General features: G+C 49.9%; 1 protein-coding gene and 1 long non-coding RNA gene across 8 annotated transcripts in view; one reads left to right on the forward strand and one right to left on the reverse strand.

The window, feature by feature from the left end:
- Positions 1-18,518, forward strand: part of ZC3H4 (zinc finger CCCH-type containing 4) — a 42,268-nt gene that overhangs the window by 3,544 nt on the left and 20,206 nt on the right. For 6 of the 7 annotated variants that reach the window (XM_042920925.1, XM_042920928.1, XM_042920931.1 and 3 more), the window contains 2 exons: positions 14,943-15,162; positions 15,471-15,581. In XM_042920925.1, coding sequence (XP_042776859.1) covers positions 14,943-15,162; positions 15,471-15,581 — 331 coding nt within the window. Of the gene's footprint in view, positions 1-9,406; positions 9,907-14,942; positions 15,163-15,470; positions 15,582-18,518 lie in introns of those variants that run through there. The other variant, XM_042920932.1, reaches the window with a different exon arrangement.
- Positions 375-9,394, reverse strand: LOC122209178. Its single transcript, XR_006197481.1, has 3 exons — positions 9,208-9,394; positions 4,779-4,868; positions 375-760 (listed from the first exon to the last, which is right to left on the reverse strand). It is a non-coding gene; the product is annotated as an uncharacterized LOC122209178 (long non-coding RNA).

Here is an 18,518-nt window from a genome sequence, read left to right on the forward strand (position 1 = left end):
ACTGAATTTGGTTTATGATCCCTGTATTTGAGTTAATGTGCTCCCTCCCTCCCCCCGCCCCTCCCCCCTCCCCCAAAGATTGTGGTTCAAGTAGATCCAATTTTCTCATTTTACTCCAATGTCTCTTATGGTGATGGACGTTTAAATTAAGCAAGTCATTTGTAAAGTACTGTTTAAGCACCAAATCTGTAAAGTGTCAACCCCCAGTCTCCTCTCCCCGTCTCCACTGTTGTTCCCTTTGTTCGAAAGCACATGCCTGACCGTGAAAAGTTGATGCAAACGTGTTACATGCCCAGTCATGGTGGAGAGAACACTTCCTCCGGCCCCCAGTCCTCCCTCTCCTACACATACAAGGAAAAAAACGGCAACAGAAATGACTTGCAGAACCAAACACTTGTACTTCCGATGTGTTTTACAAGCATAAGTTCCGTTAAAAGACAAAACACGTTGAAGTTCCATTTTCCCTCTTGGCCCCAGTTTTGGTCCCTGATGTACTTTGGTCGAGAAAACTTTTTAACACACGGCCCTTTTCCCCTCTGAAAGGTCCTGTTTACCTTTTTTTTTTTTTTTTTTTTTTTCCATTCTTAGGGGGAAAAAAACGTTCACTTACGTTGGGATAAGGAAAAGGTAACTGCAGTTCAGTGGGCCATTTGTCTTAGTCTTCCTCTCAAAGTACTCACAACGTAACTGCTGTGAAGTGGTGATGTTAGGTATGTAAAATCAGTTGTGGGAGGAAGAAGTGTCCACACTGTACAATATCCTGCAAAAAAAAAAAAAAAAAGTCTCAAGCACGAACTGAACACACTCTCTCCAGTGCGCAGGGTCAGCTGAAAATGAACTGCCTTTATTTGAAGTTTTCCATCCTTGGTGAAATTCCTTCTCCAGGAGCCAGATTCAGCAACTGGCTGCTCACAGACGAAAACTTTCCAAGTTTCGAGGGCAACTGAGTTGTAGAAGGATGCTTGTTTAACTTGACTTGAAATGTTAAGGAAATGGGATTTCTTTTGTAAGTGAACATTGTAGCAATCATTCAGTGAATTCAAAAGTATCTCCCCAAACACTTAAAAAGGACTCAGGCGTAGCAACACAAGGGTTCGGTTTGGTTTTGTTTTGTTTTTTTTCCCCCGTTCTTGAAGGAATCTCATCCATGAAAACCAAGAAGCCCCAGTAATTATGTCAAACTGTATTTCCATAGTCTTTGTTTTTGAAATGTCACAGTACTGCCTTTTTTTTTTTTAACCCCCCCAAACTGATGTACCAATACTAGTTAAAATTCAAATTAATGGATGTTGCAAAAAAAGAAAAAGGGTGTCACTCAGAATCCCTGATTTAACAGCAACTCTTAGACGCTTGCAATCTTTAAAATTGTTATATTCTCTGGGGAGAGGTTTAATCTGAAACCAAATACAAATCTCCCAGTAGAAGTACAACCAATTGTAGCCATGAAAATACGGGTATTCTGCTCATGAAACCCCTTTATTTTTTATTCTTAAATATGTTCTGCAGAAGAAAAAGACGATTCCCCAAAAGGGCTTTTCTCATTCCCGGTCTGTCCTGTCTCCCAGATAGGGTTTCGATTTGCTCAAGTTTTTGAGTTGTTGACAAGCCAGGATTTGTCAGTACAGCAAAGACACTCCTATGGCTTTTGCTCAGCCAGGAAGGCTCATCCCAAGTGGAAACTGCTTTGCGCCTGTGGAACTGAAGGCTTTCCCAGCTGTTGACTCCCTGGCAAGCTAGAGATGAATGGTCGACTCTGAGTTTGTTTCCAGCCAGTTGAATGCAGACAGTTTCATATTAAGCTGGTTTAGTAATTTGTCCTTTATTATTTATTTATTTATTTATTTATTTTAACGTTCTATTTATTTTTGAGAGAGAGAGTGTGCGAGCAGGGCAGGTACAGAGAGAGTGGAGGACAGAGGATCCGAAGCAGGCTCTGTGCCGACAGCAGAGAGCCCAATACGGGCTCCAACCCGTGAGCCGTGAGATCATGACCATGAGCCAGAGTCAGATGCTCAACGGACTGAGCCACCCAGGTGCCCTGTAATTTATCCGTTAATAATTCCTCCAGCTCCGCTCTTTTCAGTCTTTTCCCTTCCCTGATAGGGGAGGAATGGATGTCTCCCTGTTGCCTTACCCATTGTTCCCTTCTGTTAACGTCGTCGTGGCTATTGAGGCCCGAGGACCATCTCGTAGAAGCCAGATCCAGTTACCGCAAATACCTGGATGGTGAAAGTCGCTAATTATTCCCAGGCCTCCGGGGATAGCTTTAGGTCAAACCATATTCCGGAGAACCCAGTTTTGGTCCCTGTGGACAGAATGTGCTGGAACCAGAGTGACTGGTGCTGACCCAGGGTGGGAAGTTGAGTGACAATAATTCGGAGCAAATAGTAAGTGAAATGGCTGAGTTTCTAAGCAGGCAAGGTGCTTGCCTTTACCTTGGCAACATAGCCCCTAACACAATAGGAGAAAAGAGGCCGGTCTCTGAGGTTCCTGGTAGTTGGTATTTAATAGGTCGATTCAGGCATCTGTGTAAGCGCAGTCGGCTCATCGGAGGCAGGAATCAGAATAAATGATTCGAGGCCGGTTTCATAATTAACACCTAATGGAAAGAGAGGAGCAAGCTGCCTGTTCGGGTGGCTTATGATGTGCTTTCGGTTAAGGTAAAACCGGGGCTGTGTGTTTGGAGCCAGGTTTCGCTCACGGACTTGGCTCTCCAAATGTATCGGCCTCGTCTTTGCCGCGGAACTGTTCTAGTTTTGATAGTTAATGAAGATGGCAGCCTGGAAAGGCTGCACAGGGTTTTTTTCTTTTTCTTTTTTTTTTGGGGGGGGGGCTTTGTAACGAAAGGAGATTACACGGGCAGTTTTAAAATTTCTGACTTGATCAGTTGATGGCAGTTTGAAGACGTGGCCCCCTCGGTTGGTGTGGACTTAGTTGCATCCCACAATCGTCATTCCGATAGAATGCTTTTTTGTTCCCATACTGGATATCTACCGGGAGCATAGTTTGCTTCTCTTGGCCAAATTGCTCAGGATGGAGAATCTCTCTCCTTTTTTTTTTTTTTTTCCCCCCCTCCTTGTGTATTTTTTTTTTTTTTTTTGGTGAATTTGTATCTGTGTGAATTGGTGACTCAGCTCCCTGTGTGTAAGGCAAGTGTTGACATCTTTTGAACATTGGAGGTGGCTACGGGATAGGAAGGAACAGTGTGGGCTCTGGAAGCAGATAAGATTGTGTCCAGGCTTGGCCATCCCTGCAGTGGGCACTGAGGCTAATGCTCTTTTCTCAGGGTCATTGCGGTCAAGCGGGCATGTACCGGACACCCACACGATGCCTAGCATTTGGCAAATCTTGGTTTCTTTATCTTCTTGCTGTCTCTGCTGCAGAAAAATTCTAAATCGAATGTATAGCCTGGTATGTAAGTGGAAGAACGAACATCTGTGGTTTTTTTGTTTCTTTTAAATGTTTTTATTTATTTTTGGAGGAGAGAGAGAGAGAGAGCATAAGCGGGGGAGGAACAGAGAGAGGGGGAGACACAGAATCCGAAGCAGGCTCCAGGCTCTAAGCTGTCAGCACAGAGCCCGATGCGGGGTTCGAACTCCCAAACTGTGAGATCATGACCCGAGCTGGAGTCAGACGCTTAACCGACTGAGCCACCCAGGCGCCCCAGAGCAACTGTGTTTTTGAGGCAAGTCCGTTTCTCTTCGCCCTTTAGGTTCCTGGCCAGCTTATTTAATTTTGAGCAGCAGATTGGGGTTGAAGCTAAGTGGAAGCCATCTTAAGGCCTTTCTGGCTTGCTCAAGGTCCTTGTTATAGATGCTGGGACGGTCTCGGCGGCTTGAGCTTATGCTGACGTCCTGCCTGCGTTTTTCTTTGGCGATTAGGGTTTGAGCCTTCCTGCCACCTCAGTGGGCCTCCTGAGAACTGAGAAAGTGGGGCCGGAGCACCCCAACCCGCTGCTGACTGGTCTCGTCACCTCAAGCAAGTCCTTTACCCCCTCTAGAATCTCTGACAGACGAGCAAGGCCCGTCCCAGCTCCCAAGATTCTCCTCGCCCCTTGGGAGTTTGGCTGAGTCAGTAAAGGTTTTTGTTCATTCAGCAGTCAGGCCCGTACCGTGCTTTGCTTGGAGCAGAAAAGTTTTCAGGGTGTGCAAGGAGCTCTTCTCTCTGGAGGACTTTATTTAGATTTGAGCTAAGCTTGTTCCTACCTTTGCCCGGCCTCAAATTTCCTTCCCATGTCTGACACCTGCAGCTTCTGGCCACCATAGGGGTTGCTGCTGTGGCAGCTCTGGAGACCCAACTGCAAAGGGGGTGCCTTAAAAATGAATTGCGAGGTTAGGCTGAGTGGTTAGATCCCAGGTGGATCTGTCAGTCAACTGAGCACCTGGTTCCTTTGTCCCTGTTGTCTCTGTCCGATGGTCCCCAGAAACCATAAATTCCTGGAAGTTTAAAGCTTAGTACTGCGTGGATTCCGTTTGTTCCCTTTAAACGTGTCTTGATCCTCTTCTGGTAGAGGGATGGTGGGGAGTGGTGGACCGCGTGGACGTGGGGTCAGGCCGACTGTATGTGACCTATGAGTCATTGACTGCTAGTCTCCCCAAATGTGTGACAGTGCCTCGTGTGAAGGTCAAAGATTACCTCCCTGGTTCCTGCTGAGTGCTTCCCATGTGCTAGCTCGCCCCAGGCCTGTGCTGAGAATTTGAAACAAATGATGTCACTTGTCCAAGGTCACAGAGCTGGGTGTGGAGGCAGAGGTAGAACCCCGGGCCCAAATCCCGTACCTATATGCTGTCGTGGGGCCTATACGATGTTTTCAAACCGCAGTGTGCAGCCATTAGCAGGATATGAAGTCCCATTTATTGATTTGTCTCCTGCATTTGAAAAACAAAGGAATGAAACGGTAGAAAAAGCAGAGTACAGTGGAGTTTAAGAGCCACTTTGTAAAACTTCAGAGAAACACATAAAGGAGATGTGGGTCAAGGTCAAAGCTGAAAAGCTACTGCTGGGAGGACGGGTGGACAGTCTGTGGCTCTACAAGATCCAAGCCTGCCCGCTTGGCTTATTTTTTTTCTCCCCCCTAAGTAAAGTTTTATTGGAACATAGCCACGGCCATTAATTTATAAGGTCAGTGCTGCTTTTGCACTAAACCTCAGAGTTGCCATAAAGGTACAGAGAACTGTACGGCCTGCAAAGCCTACGGTATTTATTCTTGGGCCCTTTAAAAAAAATTTTTTTTTTAATTTAGGTAATCTCTACCTCGGACGTGGGGCTTGAACTCAGTGACCCCAAGATCAAGAGTTGTATGCTCTTCTGGCTGAGCCAGCCAGGCACCCCCACATTTTGGGCCCTTAAAGAAGAAGGTGGCTGGTCCCTACCTGCACAGGAGCCATCGTTATCTTTGTTGTGGCAGAGGTGGTGGGAGAGAGTGGAAGGGAAGTGTAGGTATTCCCTTAAAAGTTGGCCCCACAGACGCCTGGCTGGCTGTCAGTAGAGCGTGCAGCTCTTGATCTCAGGGTGATGAATTCCATCCCTACTTTGAATGTAGAGAATACTTTAAAAAAAAAAGGGGGGGGGGGCGCCTGGGTGGCTCCGTCGGTTAAGCGTCCGACTTCGGCTCAGGTCATGATCTCACGGTCCGGGAGTTCGAGCCCCGCGTCGGGCTCTGTGCTGACAGCTCAGAGCCCGGAGCCCGTTTCAGATTCTGTGTCTCCCTCTCTCTCTGACCCTCCCCCGTTCATGCTCTGTCTCTCTCTGTCTCAAAAATAAATAAACGTTAAAAAAAAAATTTAAAAAAAAAAGTTGGCCTCAGAGAATGGGGACCCTCCATGACCTGGCCCGTTGTTTCACTCCTTCCAGTGCATGTAGAGGCCCCAGCTTGGGCTTTTGAACCTTTAAGTCCAAGAGATTTTCATTCATCGGAAGTAACGGGAGATTTCTTGAAGCCAGCGGGGAAGTGGATTGCAGCTAACACGTCCCTGTTAGGGCCCAACCCAAGGGAGCTGGGCCCAGACGTGAGTGTCACTTGGCTAAATGTCCATTGCAGGTGGCTTGGGTTGTTGCCCTCCTCATTTTCCTAACAGACACCAGGGCTTAGGTTTCCTTGGGATTTCAGGCCCTGCCATTGCATGGAAAGCCAGAGCAGTCCCGGGAACCGTAGCTTCTTGCCAAGGGAGGTGGGCCGCATCCCTGGGGGGTGCTGACTGGTGGCCCCTTTCACGTCGGTTGATGCATCACGTACGGGCTTTTGTCGCTCTCTGGCCTATCAGGAAGCCCTTGATAGACACTCGGTGAATGAGTTTTTGATTAAAGACGACCCCTCGATTACCTCATTGGAGTTTTAGGTAACCCACGTTATTGCCTGTGAAAATAGTCCCGTGTCTGTGTTGACGAAACTGAGCAAGAGGGTATGGAGAGCTGAGGCCGATGCTGGGTTTGTGTAGAACATGTCACAAGTGCTGCCCCCAGTCTGAACCTGACCCTGTGCTGGACCCTTGGAAACTCAGGTGACCGCCAGCCTCTTCTCTGTCCTCCAGGAGCCCACAGTTGACTGGAAGTTAGCAAAGAGTTGAATACAGATAATTGCAGTTGTTTTTTTTTCTTCTTCTTTTTTTTAAGTTTATTCATTTATTTTGAGAGAGAATCTCAAGCAGGCACAGAGCCCCATGTGGGGCTCAGACTCACAAACCGTGAGATCATGACTCGGGCCGAAACCAAAAGTCAGACGCTTGCCTGACTGCGCCACCCAGGCACCCCCAGATACGTGCAGTTCTTAAGGAAATTCTTTGGTGGTGTATGAACAAGAAATCCTAGTAATCCTAGGCTAGGTTTTCTTTTAAGACGAAAATGTTAATATATTCTTTGTCTTAGTTGAATGTATGTTGAATGGAACCAAACCTATTTCCTCTGAAAAGATTCCAGACGAGCAAGAGGCTTGGTTCACAAGTTGAGTGATTTGATTTTCCTTTCTGGAATAATAGAAATTGGTCCTCCTTGGATGAGAACCAGCATCCTTCCAGCTGTCTGAAGCCTTGGTTGGCATGAGAAGGTGGTTAAGAAACTCTGTTGCTGAGAAACAGACTTCAGAGGTTCATCTGACAGGAGGAACTGGGGTCAGATGGATGCCTTTACCAAGAACAGGAGCTGTGAGGTGCCCGGTGGCTCAGTCGGCTAAGCATCTAGCTTTCGATTTCGGCTCAGGTTGCGATGTAGAGGTTCGTGGGTTCGAGCCTGGGCTGTGCACTGATAGCACGGAACCTGCTTGGGGGTGTCTGTCTGTCTGTCTGTCTCTCCCCCTTCCCTCCACACCCCCCCCCCCCCCCACTCTCGAGTGCTGGCTTTCTCGCTCTCTAAATAAATAAATAAACACTAAAAAAAACCAGGAGCAGCGTTCAGAGTGAGTGGGAGTGAAAAAGTAGCTGTTCAGGCGAAGGAAATGACACCGGACTCTGTGAGACTCTAGTAAGTAGGCCAGGTTTTTTCTCGATCAGCTTGTTTGAAGCTCTGCAGAAACGCTCTGCCTGAGGGGTTTGTGTGCTTGGACAAACCCTGGCGTGGATGCCGCACACCCCGGGATGAAGTGTTCCTGCTGGTGTTGCACGGCTTTGGAATTTCCTTCCCTTGGAATGATTCCCGTTGCTCTCTGTCCATCTGGGGAGAAGACCCTTTCCTTGGGGTTTTTCCAGGATTCTTTGGGCCTTTCTGTGCAAAAGTCTTTGGTGAGATTTTTGAACGTCTCATTTCCCTTTATTGGATCTTGGAAGGACTGTATTTGCCTCGTGTCTTTGCTTAAGGATAGTTTTTCCTCCTAGGCATTTGTTCTGGGCCGGGGTAGTGCTAAGCACGTGATTGACCATGGTCTCAGGAAATTCTTCCCAAGAGGATTCGGTCCTTCTCACAGGTTCTGCTTCTGTCTTCACCTCACAGTTGAAACCCGGACACAGACCTCGCCCAATATCTTAATACCTCGCTTTGGTGTTTCTTGGAATGCTGTTTCCTTTGGTCGGTTTTCTGTACATCTGTCTTCTTTTTGCCAGCGCCGTTATAAATTTCGGGGAGGGGTTTTGGCGGTTGGCCCGTTGAGCTAATTATTCTCTTCCAGATGATTTCTAATTCTCCAGGCTCGAGGTTGAGAGTTGGGCCCGGAGTCAGAGAATCCAGGACTCGTTCCAGTTTTGCTCTGTGCTGTGACCTTGTAGGCAAATATCTTCTCCTCCCTGAGCCTCTGTGAAATGGGGGTACCCGTGACTCACGACCAACGTGGGTCTGCTACCGCGTTTCAGTGAGAGATGAGTGGATGTGAACTCAGCAGTCTGGTGCCTGGCATTGGAAGTCGGCTGCTGCAGGATGTTTGTCACGAATACTTCTCGCTGCTTTCGGTGTGTAAGACGCTGAGGTATCCTGGCAGGTTTTGTCGTTGAGGAAATCAGGGCCCTCCTCCCCAACCCCAGACTCCAGCTCTCTGCCTTCCTCGATAACCTCTCCTCAACTTGTTGAGGCGGTCCCCACTCAGGGCATCTTTTTTTCTTTAACTTACAGAAATTTTCTAGCATTTTCGTTAGAAGAGAAAAGCCATCATCTACACATCACCTGGTTTCACAGTTATCTACATTTTGCCAATTTTGGTTCATCTCACTACATCCCCCATCTGCCTTGCGTATTTTTTTTGATGTTTGTTTATTTTTGAGAGAGAGAGAGAGAGCACGTGTGCGTGCAGGTGGGGGAGGGGCAGAGAGAGAGGGAGACACAGAATCCAAAGCAGACTCTAGGCTCTGAGCTGTCAGCACAGATCCTGACGTGGGGCTTGAACCCATGAACCACAAGATATGACCTGAGCTGAAGTCAGATGCGTAACTGACTGAGCCACCCAGGCGCCCCTGCCTTGTGTATTTTAAAGCAGATCCCAGATTTCACGTCATTTGACCTGCAGATTCTTTAGTGTATATCTGTAACTTGAAGATTTTTAAAAATTATTACATTTATTTACTTATTTCTTTATTTATTGTAAAGTAGGCTTCACGCTCAGTGCGGAGCGCAACACAGGGCTTGAACTCAAGACCCTGAAATCAAGACCTGAGCTGAGATCAAGAGTCTGGTGCTTAGCTGACTGAGCCACCGAGGTGCCCCAACGATTTTTTTTTTTTTTTTAACGTAACCGCAAAGCTATAATCCTATGTAACAAAATTGACAATAACTACTTAATATTTCAAATACCCATTCCAAGTGCAGATTTCTCCATTTCCATTGGAGAAATTGACTTCTGGCTGTAGGTGCGTTCCCATCCGGGTCTCAGCACCGGACCGGCTCTTCTGCTCACGTTGAAGTGAGGGGTTCGGGGTGCTGATGATCGGGCTTCTCGTGTCCCATGGTTGGTTTGCGCTTGGCTGCTCGGGTGGGGTGTCGTCTGTCACGTGGGCACGTTACCGTGGAGGTGGTGCGATGTCACAGTCTGTTGTGACACCACGTGAGAATGTTGAGGGGAAGGGAGACATAGAGCCCATTTGCTCTTGAGTTCTGGTCGATAAACCTAGGTAGTAAGGACACTGAAAACCATGTGCGAGGCCCAGAGGTTTATTTCAAGAATTTCCTGCCTCTGAAAATCCCTCAGTGAGGTGCCCCCCACCCCCCCGAGGCTCCTTCACCTCGTCGGAAAGCGAGGGGAAGCCTCTGTGCCTTCGCTCCCAGTAAACAACTGTCCCACACGGTCGGATTTGGGGACTTCGGCAGTTGGGCCTGTCGTTAACCATTTGAAGAGGCAGAGCCTCCCCGTAATTTTTGTAGTTTTGTCCCTAGTTAATGGGTCATTCCGAGCCTACCCAGGCAATTTGTTGAGCGTTTGGGCAGTTAATGGTCATAACCCTGACCTTCACATTAACCTAGCCGCCTCTTGTCAAGGGCTCTCATGATCTTCAGGTAACAGCCACTGCTCCCATGAGTGTCCACCTTTTGGTTTTTTTGCCCCCACCCCATTCTCTTTTTTTGCAAACCAGATCGATCCACAAACCCGGGCCCCTTTCAGTTTCCTTCCAGCTCTCTTGTCCAGAGAATTTCCATGTCGGGAAGCTTTGTTGTTTTTAAGGGGCCTTTGTCCCTTCTTCCTGGGGCTCAGCTCTCCCTGTGCCTTTCCCTCCTGGTCACCCACTCGGTTACTTCCTCTTACCAGCTGGATTAGAGCAGAGGAAGGGGACGTGTTGATTTGTCAGTTTTGTCAGCAGGGTTTGTCGGGAGAGGGTAGCGCGCACTCGGTCCGGCCAAGTGTAGCGGGAACTTGTTGGCCAGCGGTCAGCAGCGACCCCCGAGGGGAGTTGGCTGAAGCTTCTCTGTACAGAAAGTGCTTCCTGATGAGCACCCCGGCCAGTTTAGGGGTTATCCTTAAATCTGGTAGCTGCTTTTTGTCTGGTACTTTGTGCCTTTCTCACGTCAAGGGCTTTATCCACGTTAATCTCATTTAACCTTAACCACCCTGGTAGGTACTACAGCCACCCCATTCCACAGGTGAGAAAACCAAGGCGCTAAGTCACGCGTACCAAGAGCGTGAGAAGCGGAGCTGGTGGTTGGTCACTTGGCCTGCAGAAAGCGGCCCCGTGCCCCACCCCGCCAGCCTACTTTGAAGCCCTGGGATTGCTTGACTGAGTGCTGTTTTTGCCAAGCCCGTGGTGTGTGTTGAATTCGGCACGCTCCTGTGCCCTGTGGAGTGGCCAAATAGGCATTCCTTAGAATGGGCACCCAGATCTAGTCTTTGACCCGAGAGGGAGGAGCTGGCTGTCCCCGGCTCTGTGAGTGGGAATTTAAATGCCCTGGAAGCCTAGTGCGGGAGGCACGAGACAGATCTGACCCTCGGCAAGCCGGTGGCTTCTTCCCGTTCCCTCCTGGACACCCGTTCCAAGTCAGTCCCCCAGCTTGGTCGGTTGCCTGTCCCCGATGGCCCCGGCGGGCCGACCCTGGCGCGGCCATCCTGGGACATTGCCAGTCCGGGCTCTGGGAATAAGGTCGTCCCTGCTCAGGCTGACGCCTCAGGCTTTCTCCTGCTTACTGGTCTCAAGAGGGCTTGGCAGGTCTAGATTGAAATGATTAGCGCAGTGGGGCTTCCCCCACTTTTCTTGAGGGATTATGTCACAGTCTATTAGGCAAGCTCCCTCGGTATTTAATCCCACTCTGACATGGGCTTTGCTGGCAGTCTGTGAGGTGGCACCACTGAAGCCTGGCTGCCGTTCCTGGAGCCTGCTTTTGTGCCGGCGTCAGTGGTCCCCGGGGATTTCTGCCCCTGCCCCGGCTGGTTCGCTTTTCTTGGTTTTTGTTCTTTCCCCTTATAAGGAAGACAGACCCCGTGTTCATACAGCAGTTAAGCTGGGAATTTCCTGTGTTACCAGAGGGCACCCCCTCAGGTGACCAGAGGTTAGCCCAGGGCTCCGAGAAGTTTGAGAGCACAGCATGGCCAGATGGCACTGAGGACGCACAGTGGGCACTGGAGGGTCACCGGCCTGGTGTCCCTTCCAGTCTCCCATTTTCCCTTCGTAAGTCGCCAGCAGGTTCTTTGTTTCTGGTTTTTAAATACTGTTTGTCAGTTTTCCCCAAGTCCGTGTAAAGAAACAAAGTTCTAAGTATTCGTGACCCATTTAGTAAAAAGTTGCGGGGTAGATTCTCACTGAGCCCAGATACCCCGGAGGTGTTCATACAGGTAATGCAGAGCCCCGCTTTGGCTGAAAGTCTTTGGAGGGTGGATTTGAACACTGTGCTTCCTTGCTTTGGGAAGTCCTTCGGCATGAAAGGGCTTTCTTCGGGAATCATTCCTTTTTTTTTTTTTTTTTTTTTTTTAAGTTTATTTATTTTGAGAGAGTATGTGTACGAGTGGGGGAAGGGCAGAGAGAGGGAGAGAGAGAATCCCAAGCAGTCTCTGTGCTGTCAGCACAGAGCCCGATGCTGGGCTTGAACTCCCAAACCATGAGATGAAGTTGGACACTTAACCGAAGGAGCCACCCAAGTGTCCCCTAGGAATCTTTCTTGATGGTGGTGAGGACTTTGGAGTCGCGCGGGTGGTCTTTGTAGCCAGCCCCCAGGTGTTAGGTGTAGACCCGGCCCACGTATTCAAGCAAGCTGGCTTGTGGGTGCGGGACGGGGATGGAGCCTGACCCTGACCCTGGGCAAGACCTTGGCCTGCCCTGTCATGCTGTGGGCGGAGGTAAGGGAGTGTCTGGAATGTCTGCCCTTGACAAGTCCCATCACCTGTCCTCCCTTTGAGATCCACCTGCCTGGGAGGAGAGCGTTCAGAGCGTCTTGCCATCCCTTCCACTCTGATAGGCTTCTTTTGGCTCCATGAGGGTCTTTGGCTCTGGGAGCCTTATTTTCTTTCATCAGGGCGTCTGGGAGCCCGGGCACTTCTTGTCTTCCTGTGTCCCCTCCGTCCCCACCTGCCCTGAGATTCTGGCCCCTTTTCCAACATGTCCCTCTGAGCTTTTTCCTTTCCAGACTGTTGGTTAAGAGTGATGTGCTTTTTAGCTTTTCTTCATGGAGTATGGGCCTCCGTCCCCGCCATTCTCGGTTTGTCTCTGGGCCTTCCTCAGCTCCATTTTGTCTGTCTGTCTGTCTGTCTCCCTGTGTTTCTCCTGAGGTGTGGCGAGCTGGTCTGCCCACGGTGTTCCCAGCAGGGAGGGACATGCGTCCTGTTTGCTGCGGGAACCACACCCTGGCGTGGGCCGTCGTTCCAGGCAGCAGGGAGCCCGCCGAAACCAGTTTCCCCAGTCGGGTGGCACTTTTACTGTGGGCAAGGCCACTCCAGCCGAGGCAGCTTCGTCCCACACCCCGTTCCGTGGGCCGCACCCAAGCCCAAGCCGGAAGGTGCCTCACTTGTCAGGAATGCCGGCTCCTCCCCGCTTTACTCTGCATCTTTCTGCGGGGCTTCCCCCCACCCCCCACCCTGGCGATTTGCAAGGAGACAACCGGAGACGCACGTCGTCGGTCACCTCCCTGACTTGTTTCCTTTGAAACATCTGAACAAATTTTGTGTCCCGCGTTGTGTGTGAGAGAGCTGCCCTTGACCTCCGCCGGGCTGTCCGTGGGGTTGGGGCCGCTTGGGTTTTAAGCTGACCTGACCGCTTTGAATGGGGAATGAGAGTTAAGAGAGGCTCCTTGACATTTGGGGAGCAGCGCCACCCGGGGCGGACAAAGGGGGTTGCGTGAGTGAAAGGACGTGAAGGACTCTGGGAGCATCACCAGTGTGGTGTTTGTCTACAAAGCCCCGTAGAACCTGCGGGGGCTCTGGGGGCGGGCTTGTTCCCACTCTGACCCCGGGCCCGTCTGGGCAGCAAGGTCTTTTCTGCCTGGATTAGATCCTTTCACGGTTAGCCTTTCGGATCCTGGGTTCATTACGCCCCTGTTTATGTTCTCTTCGTTCTCTTCTGGGGTCCTAGTTTTAATGGAGAAGAAAGGAATTTTTTCTCTTCTCACACACGCTCTTCCATGGTCATGCATGAGGAACGGTGGGAGCTTTTAAAAAAGATTTGCGGAATTTATTTTATTTTTATTTTTATTTATTTATTTTAATGAAATAGTTTTGTTTTTGTTTTTTAATTTTTTTTTAACGTTTATTTATTTTTGAGACAGAGAGAGACAAAGCGTGAACGGGGGAGGGTCAGAGAGAGGGAGACACAGAATCTGAAACAGGCTCCAGGCTCTGAGCTGTCAGCACAGAGCCTGATGCGGGGCTCGAACTCACGGACTGCGAGATCATGACCTGAGCCGAAGTCGGCCGCTTAACCGACTGAGCCACCCGGGCGCCCCTATTTTTATTTTTTAAACCAACTCCTGTACTTGTGAGAACTGTCTCTGTGGGTTTGGCCAAAAACTAGATTCTTTTTCCAGTTGCTTTCCTTCTTAACCCTATTTATCCCCTTCCCTCCTCCCCACCCTGTAGATATTTAGAATGTTCTGTGGGCAGCAACTGTCATGTTGGGAGAGTGCTTTTATTTTTGAAAGCACTAGGGATGGGGGTGATGTGGGGGCAGTGACAAAACCAGGAAATCTGTAGGAAGGGGAGCCAGAAGGGATACCGGGGGTCGGCAGCAGTGGAGTGCGGGGGACCCCACCCCGACAGTTGTTAGGAGGGGACATCAGGAGGGGTTTGGGGCCTGGGACCCTTCGCTCACCCCTTCCCCTTTATTCACCTGCTTGGTTGCCCCCCGGCTCCCCAGCCCAGAGCTGTGCAGCCCAGGCTGTGGGTCAGACCTCTGGAGACCAGAGCTTGTCGCTGGTAGTTCTTACGGGGCTTTGGTGAAATACATTGTGTCCTCGGGCACAGCCCGAGCCTGCTTGTGGGTCGGGTCCAGGAGACCGGGGGCCGCCTCTGGTTTAGAACCACGGCCCTGTCCCCACTGTGCACAGCCACCACCCTCAGCTCACAGGACACATCCATAGGACTAGGACCAAGCCCGTGACCTCAGGCCGCTGTGCACCACTGCACTCTGGGACGGATGCTAATCCGTGTTCCCTGAGAGACAGCAGCCTCTCTGGTCAAGTAAGTCCTGGAAATGCTCTTAAAGCAGGGCTGCGCAGGCTTCTGGACGGTAAGACCTCTGGGAACTTCCATTAGAGCATTAAGCACTGTGATGCCCCAGGGTGGGGATTTCCTCCCCTCATTTGACCACAGAACCTTGTCGCTTTTCTTCTTTAGAATTCGAGGTCCTTGGAGCACTCTGAGAAATACTGACTTAGGGTGGTCCCCGTATCAGTGGCTGCACCTTGAAAACCCAGCGGTGTCGGGCCCCCACCCGCTGTCCCCCAGCCAGGTTACACGAGAGCGGGCGCAGTCCTTGGGGAGGGGGGCCGAGAGGCAGCGGCCCCCAGTCCTCCCGAGGAAGGCCTCGCTCTCTTCCTGTCCACCGGGGCCACCCCGCAGCCCTTGGACGTCCCGTCTCACACCCCGGCTTCATATTGGCTTTGGGATTGGTTTATAGGGAAGATGGTGAGTTGGAAGAAGGTGAACTGGAGGATGATGGGGCCGAGGAGACCCAGGACACCTCCGGAGGGCCCGAGAGGAGCCGGAAGGAAAAGGGGGAGAAGCACCATAGCGATTCGGACGAGGAGAAGTCTCACCGGAGACTGAAGCGGAAGCGGAAGAAAGAGAGGGAGAAGGAGAAGAGGAGGTCGAAGAAGAGGAGGAAATCCAAGCACAAAGTAGGTCTGGGAGGGTGCCCCGGGGCCGGGCTGCGTGCACCGGGCCGGAGCGGAGCCCCGGGGGCCGAGCTCGCCTCGGAGGCCAGAGGGCACGCGTAATAGTGGTGCTTATTCCTTCCCCAAATTGGATAAACAGTTTTATTTTTCTTTAAAGAGTCAGTGGCTCATGCTCCGTTGCCACTAAATGCCCTTAGGTGAGGTGTTTGGCAGGGAGCGCTGGGCCCTTCCGGCACATTCCGGCAGCGTCTGTCCCTGAGCTGACACTGCCCGCAGCAGAATCACTAAGTCCGTTTCTTCTGCCACTGCAGCGCCACGCTTCTTCCAGTGATGACTTCTCGGACTTTTCAGATGACTCGGATTTCAGCCCCAGCGAGAAGGGGCACCGCAAGTACAGAGAGTACAGCCCCCCGTATGCACCGGTGAGTATCTGCCTCGCAGGGGCCCCCGCGGAGCCGGGTAAGCCGCCCTTGTTTGCTAAGCACTTGCTGCCTGCTGGGCATTCTTGCACCGCGTGTTACGTGGGTTTTAAGCCTGCAAGATGAGATACTGTTTTTATCCCCGTTTTACAGGTGAGGAAAACAGAGCTGGGAAACCAGCTAGGTGGCAGCCGTGTAGCGTAGGAGCTGGGGTTCGAGCCCAGTCAGTGGCTGATCTCCATTAGCCATCCTAAGACTTCCCTCTTCTTCCCATGGCCTTGGCAGGACTCAGGACGTCCCCGTCCCCCAGAAATCTGCTGATTTATCCTTGGTGTAGCTGACCGTTGTCCACCATTGAGAAATGACCTGTTGTGGAAAATTGGAGCAAATTATCTCAAGGGCCGTAGAGTCAGAAGTCAGATGTTTATCTTATAACACGGAGCTTAAACGGGCATTTAAATTATTTGTTTGGTTTCTGTACTGTTTTTTCTCCCCAGCAAAATCGGTAAGAAAAATTGATGTAGATTTTCAAGTTTTGATGAAAAATGCTTTTAAAGTTAGTAGCTCTAAAATACATCCCTGTGTCCCATGACTCAGCATCATCTGTCCTAACGAATAATTCAATCGTATAATGTTATACTTGACGTTGACATGCTAGCAGAGATTCAGACTTGCAACCTGAGGCAAGAAATGGAGGGCACACCACAGCTTCGATTAGGAACTAGAGTTTGAGGCTTTTTTTTTTTTTTTTTTTAAGATTTTATATTTAAGTAATCTCTACCCCCCCATGGGGATCGAACTCAACAACCCCGAGATCGAGAGTCACACGTGCCACTCACTGAGCCAGCCAGGCATCTGGGATTGAGGGATTTTAAGGTCTGCTAATGTAGTCCTATGTGTCTATATACTTAACGTTCTGTATTTTCTCATAACGAGTGTGGATTTTTTATTTTTTTAAATTACTTGTTTACGTAGGCTTCACACCCAGCACGGAGCCCAACGTGGGGCTTGAACTCATGACCCTGAGATCAAGACCTGAGTTTGAGCTCAAGAATTGGATACTTAACCGACTGAGCCACTCAGGCGCCCCACGAGTGTGGGTCTTTTAAATTAATATAGATTGTTTCTTAGAATAGTTTTAGGTTTGTAGAAAATTGAGCAGATGTCTTAAAGGTTTATTTACTTCTTTTTTAAAAATTTTTTTTTTAACGTTTATTTATTTTTGAGACAGAGACAGAGCATGAACGGGGGAGGGGCAGAGAGAGAGGGAGACACAGAATCGGAAGCAGGCTCCAGGCTCCGAGCCATCAGCCCAGAGCCCGACGCGGGGCTCGAATTCACGGACTGCGAGATCGTGACCTGAGTCGAAGTCGGACGCTCAACCGACTGAGCCACCCAGGCGCCCCAATGTTTATTTATTTTTGAGAGAGAGAGAGAGAGACAGAGCATGAATGTGGGGGGGGGGGGGGTGGAGAGGGAGGGAGACACAGAATCTGAAGCAGGCTTCAGGCCCTGAGCTGCCAGCACAGAGCTCGATCGATGCGGGACTTGAACTCACGAGTTGTGAGATCATGACCTGAGCTGAAGTCGGAAGCTTAACCTGAGCCACCCACGTGTCCCTCTCCTGTTAACGCTTTACCTTATTATGGTACATTTGTTGTAATTGATGAGCCAGTATTGATGCATGGCTATTAATCAAAGCTTATGGTTATACTAAGGTTCCCTCCTCTGTGTTTTACAGTTCTTTTGCTTTCGACAAATGCTCATGTTATGTATTCACCATACACTATCATATAAAATAGTTTCAGTTCCCTAAAAATCCCCTGTGCCTTACCCCCTCCCTCCTCCCTGAGCCTCTGGCAACCCACAGTCTTTTTCTGTCTCTGTTGTGTTGCCTTTTCCAGAATGTCAGAGAGCTGGACTCCTACAGCGTATAATTTTTTCGGATCAGTTTCTTTTACTTAACAGTATGTGTTTGTGGTTTTCCCATGTCTTTCCGTAGCCCCGTGGTTCATCTCTTTTAACCAGTGAATAATACTCCATTGTCTGGATGGACCCCAGTTTGTTTATTTGTTTACTAAAGGACATCTTGGGGGCGCCTGGGTGGCGCAGTCGGTTAAGCGTCCGACTTCAGCCAGGTCACGATCTCGCGGTCCGTGAGTTCGAGCCCCGCGTCGGGCTCTGGGCTGATGGCTCAGAGCCTGGAGCCTGTTTCCGATTCTGTGTCTCCCTCTCTCTCTGCCCCTCCCCCGTTCATGCTCTGTCTCTCTCTGTCCCAAAAATAAATAAAAACCGTTGAAAAAAAAAAAAAAAATTTAAAGGACATCTTGGTGCTTTCCATTTGTGTGTGTGTGTGTCTGTCTGTCTGTCTGTGTGTGTCTGTCTCTAACTTCATCCGGTATCTCTTTGCACTAACACAGTTTGGAAAACATCATTTAATAGCTTTCTAGTTTGGTTGCCAAGTAGATTATTAATTGAATTCCAAGGCCCCAAGAAAATGTTGACCAAGGAGCACCCCTCTTGGGGGTGCCTGGCTGGCCCTGTGGGTGGAGCGTGCGACTCTTGATCTCCAGGTTAAGTTCGAGCCCCATGTTGGGTGTAGAGATTACTTTTATTTATTTACTTATTTACTTACTTATTATTATTTTTTAAATATTCATTTTTGAGAGAGCAGGGGGAGGGGGGCAGAGAAAAAGGGAGACAGAGGACCTGAAGTGGGCTCTGTGTCGACAGCAGAGCCTGATGTGGGGCTGGAACTCACAAGCCGAAGTCTGCCGTTGAACCGACTGAGCCACCCCGGCGTCCCTAGACGGCATCCCCTAGACGGCGTCCCCTATAAATAAATAGATGGATAGATAGATAGATAGATGCGGGCATCTTGGTGGCTCAGTCGGTTCAGCGGCAGACTCTTTGATTTCAGCTCAGGTCATGATTTCAGTT

Source organism: Panthera leo, chromosome E2 (assembly GCF_018350215.1).
Source record: "Panthera leo isolate Ple1 chromosome E2, P.leo_Ple1_pat1.1, whole genome shotgun sequence".
In the NCBI taxonomy this organism is placed as follows: domain Eukaryota; kingdom Metazoa; phylum Chordata; class Mammalia; order Carnivora; family Felidae; genus Panthera; species Panthera leo.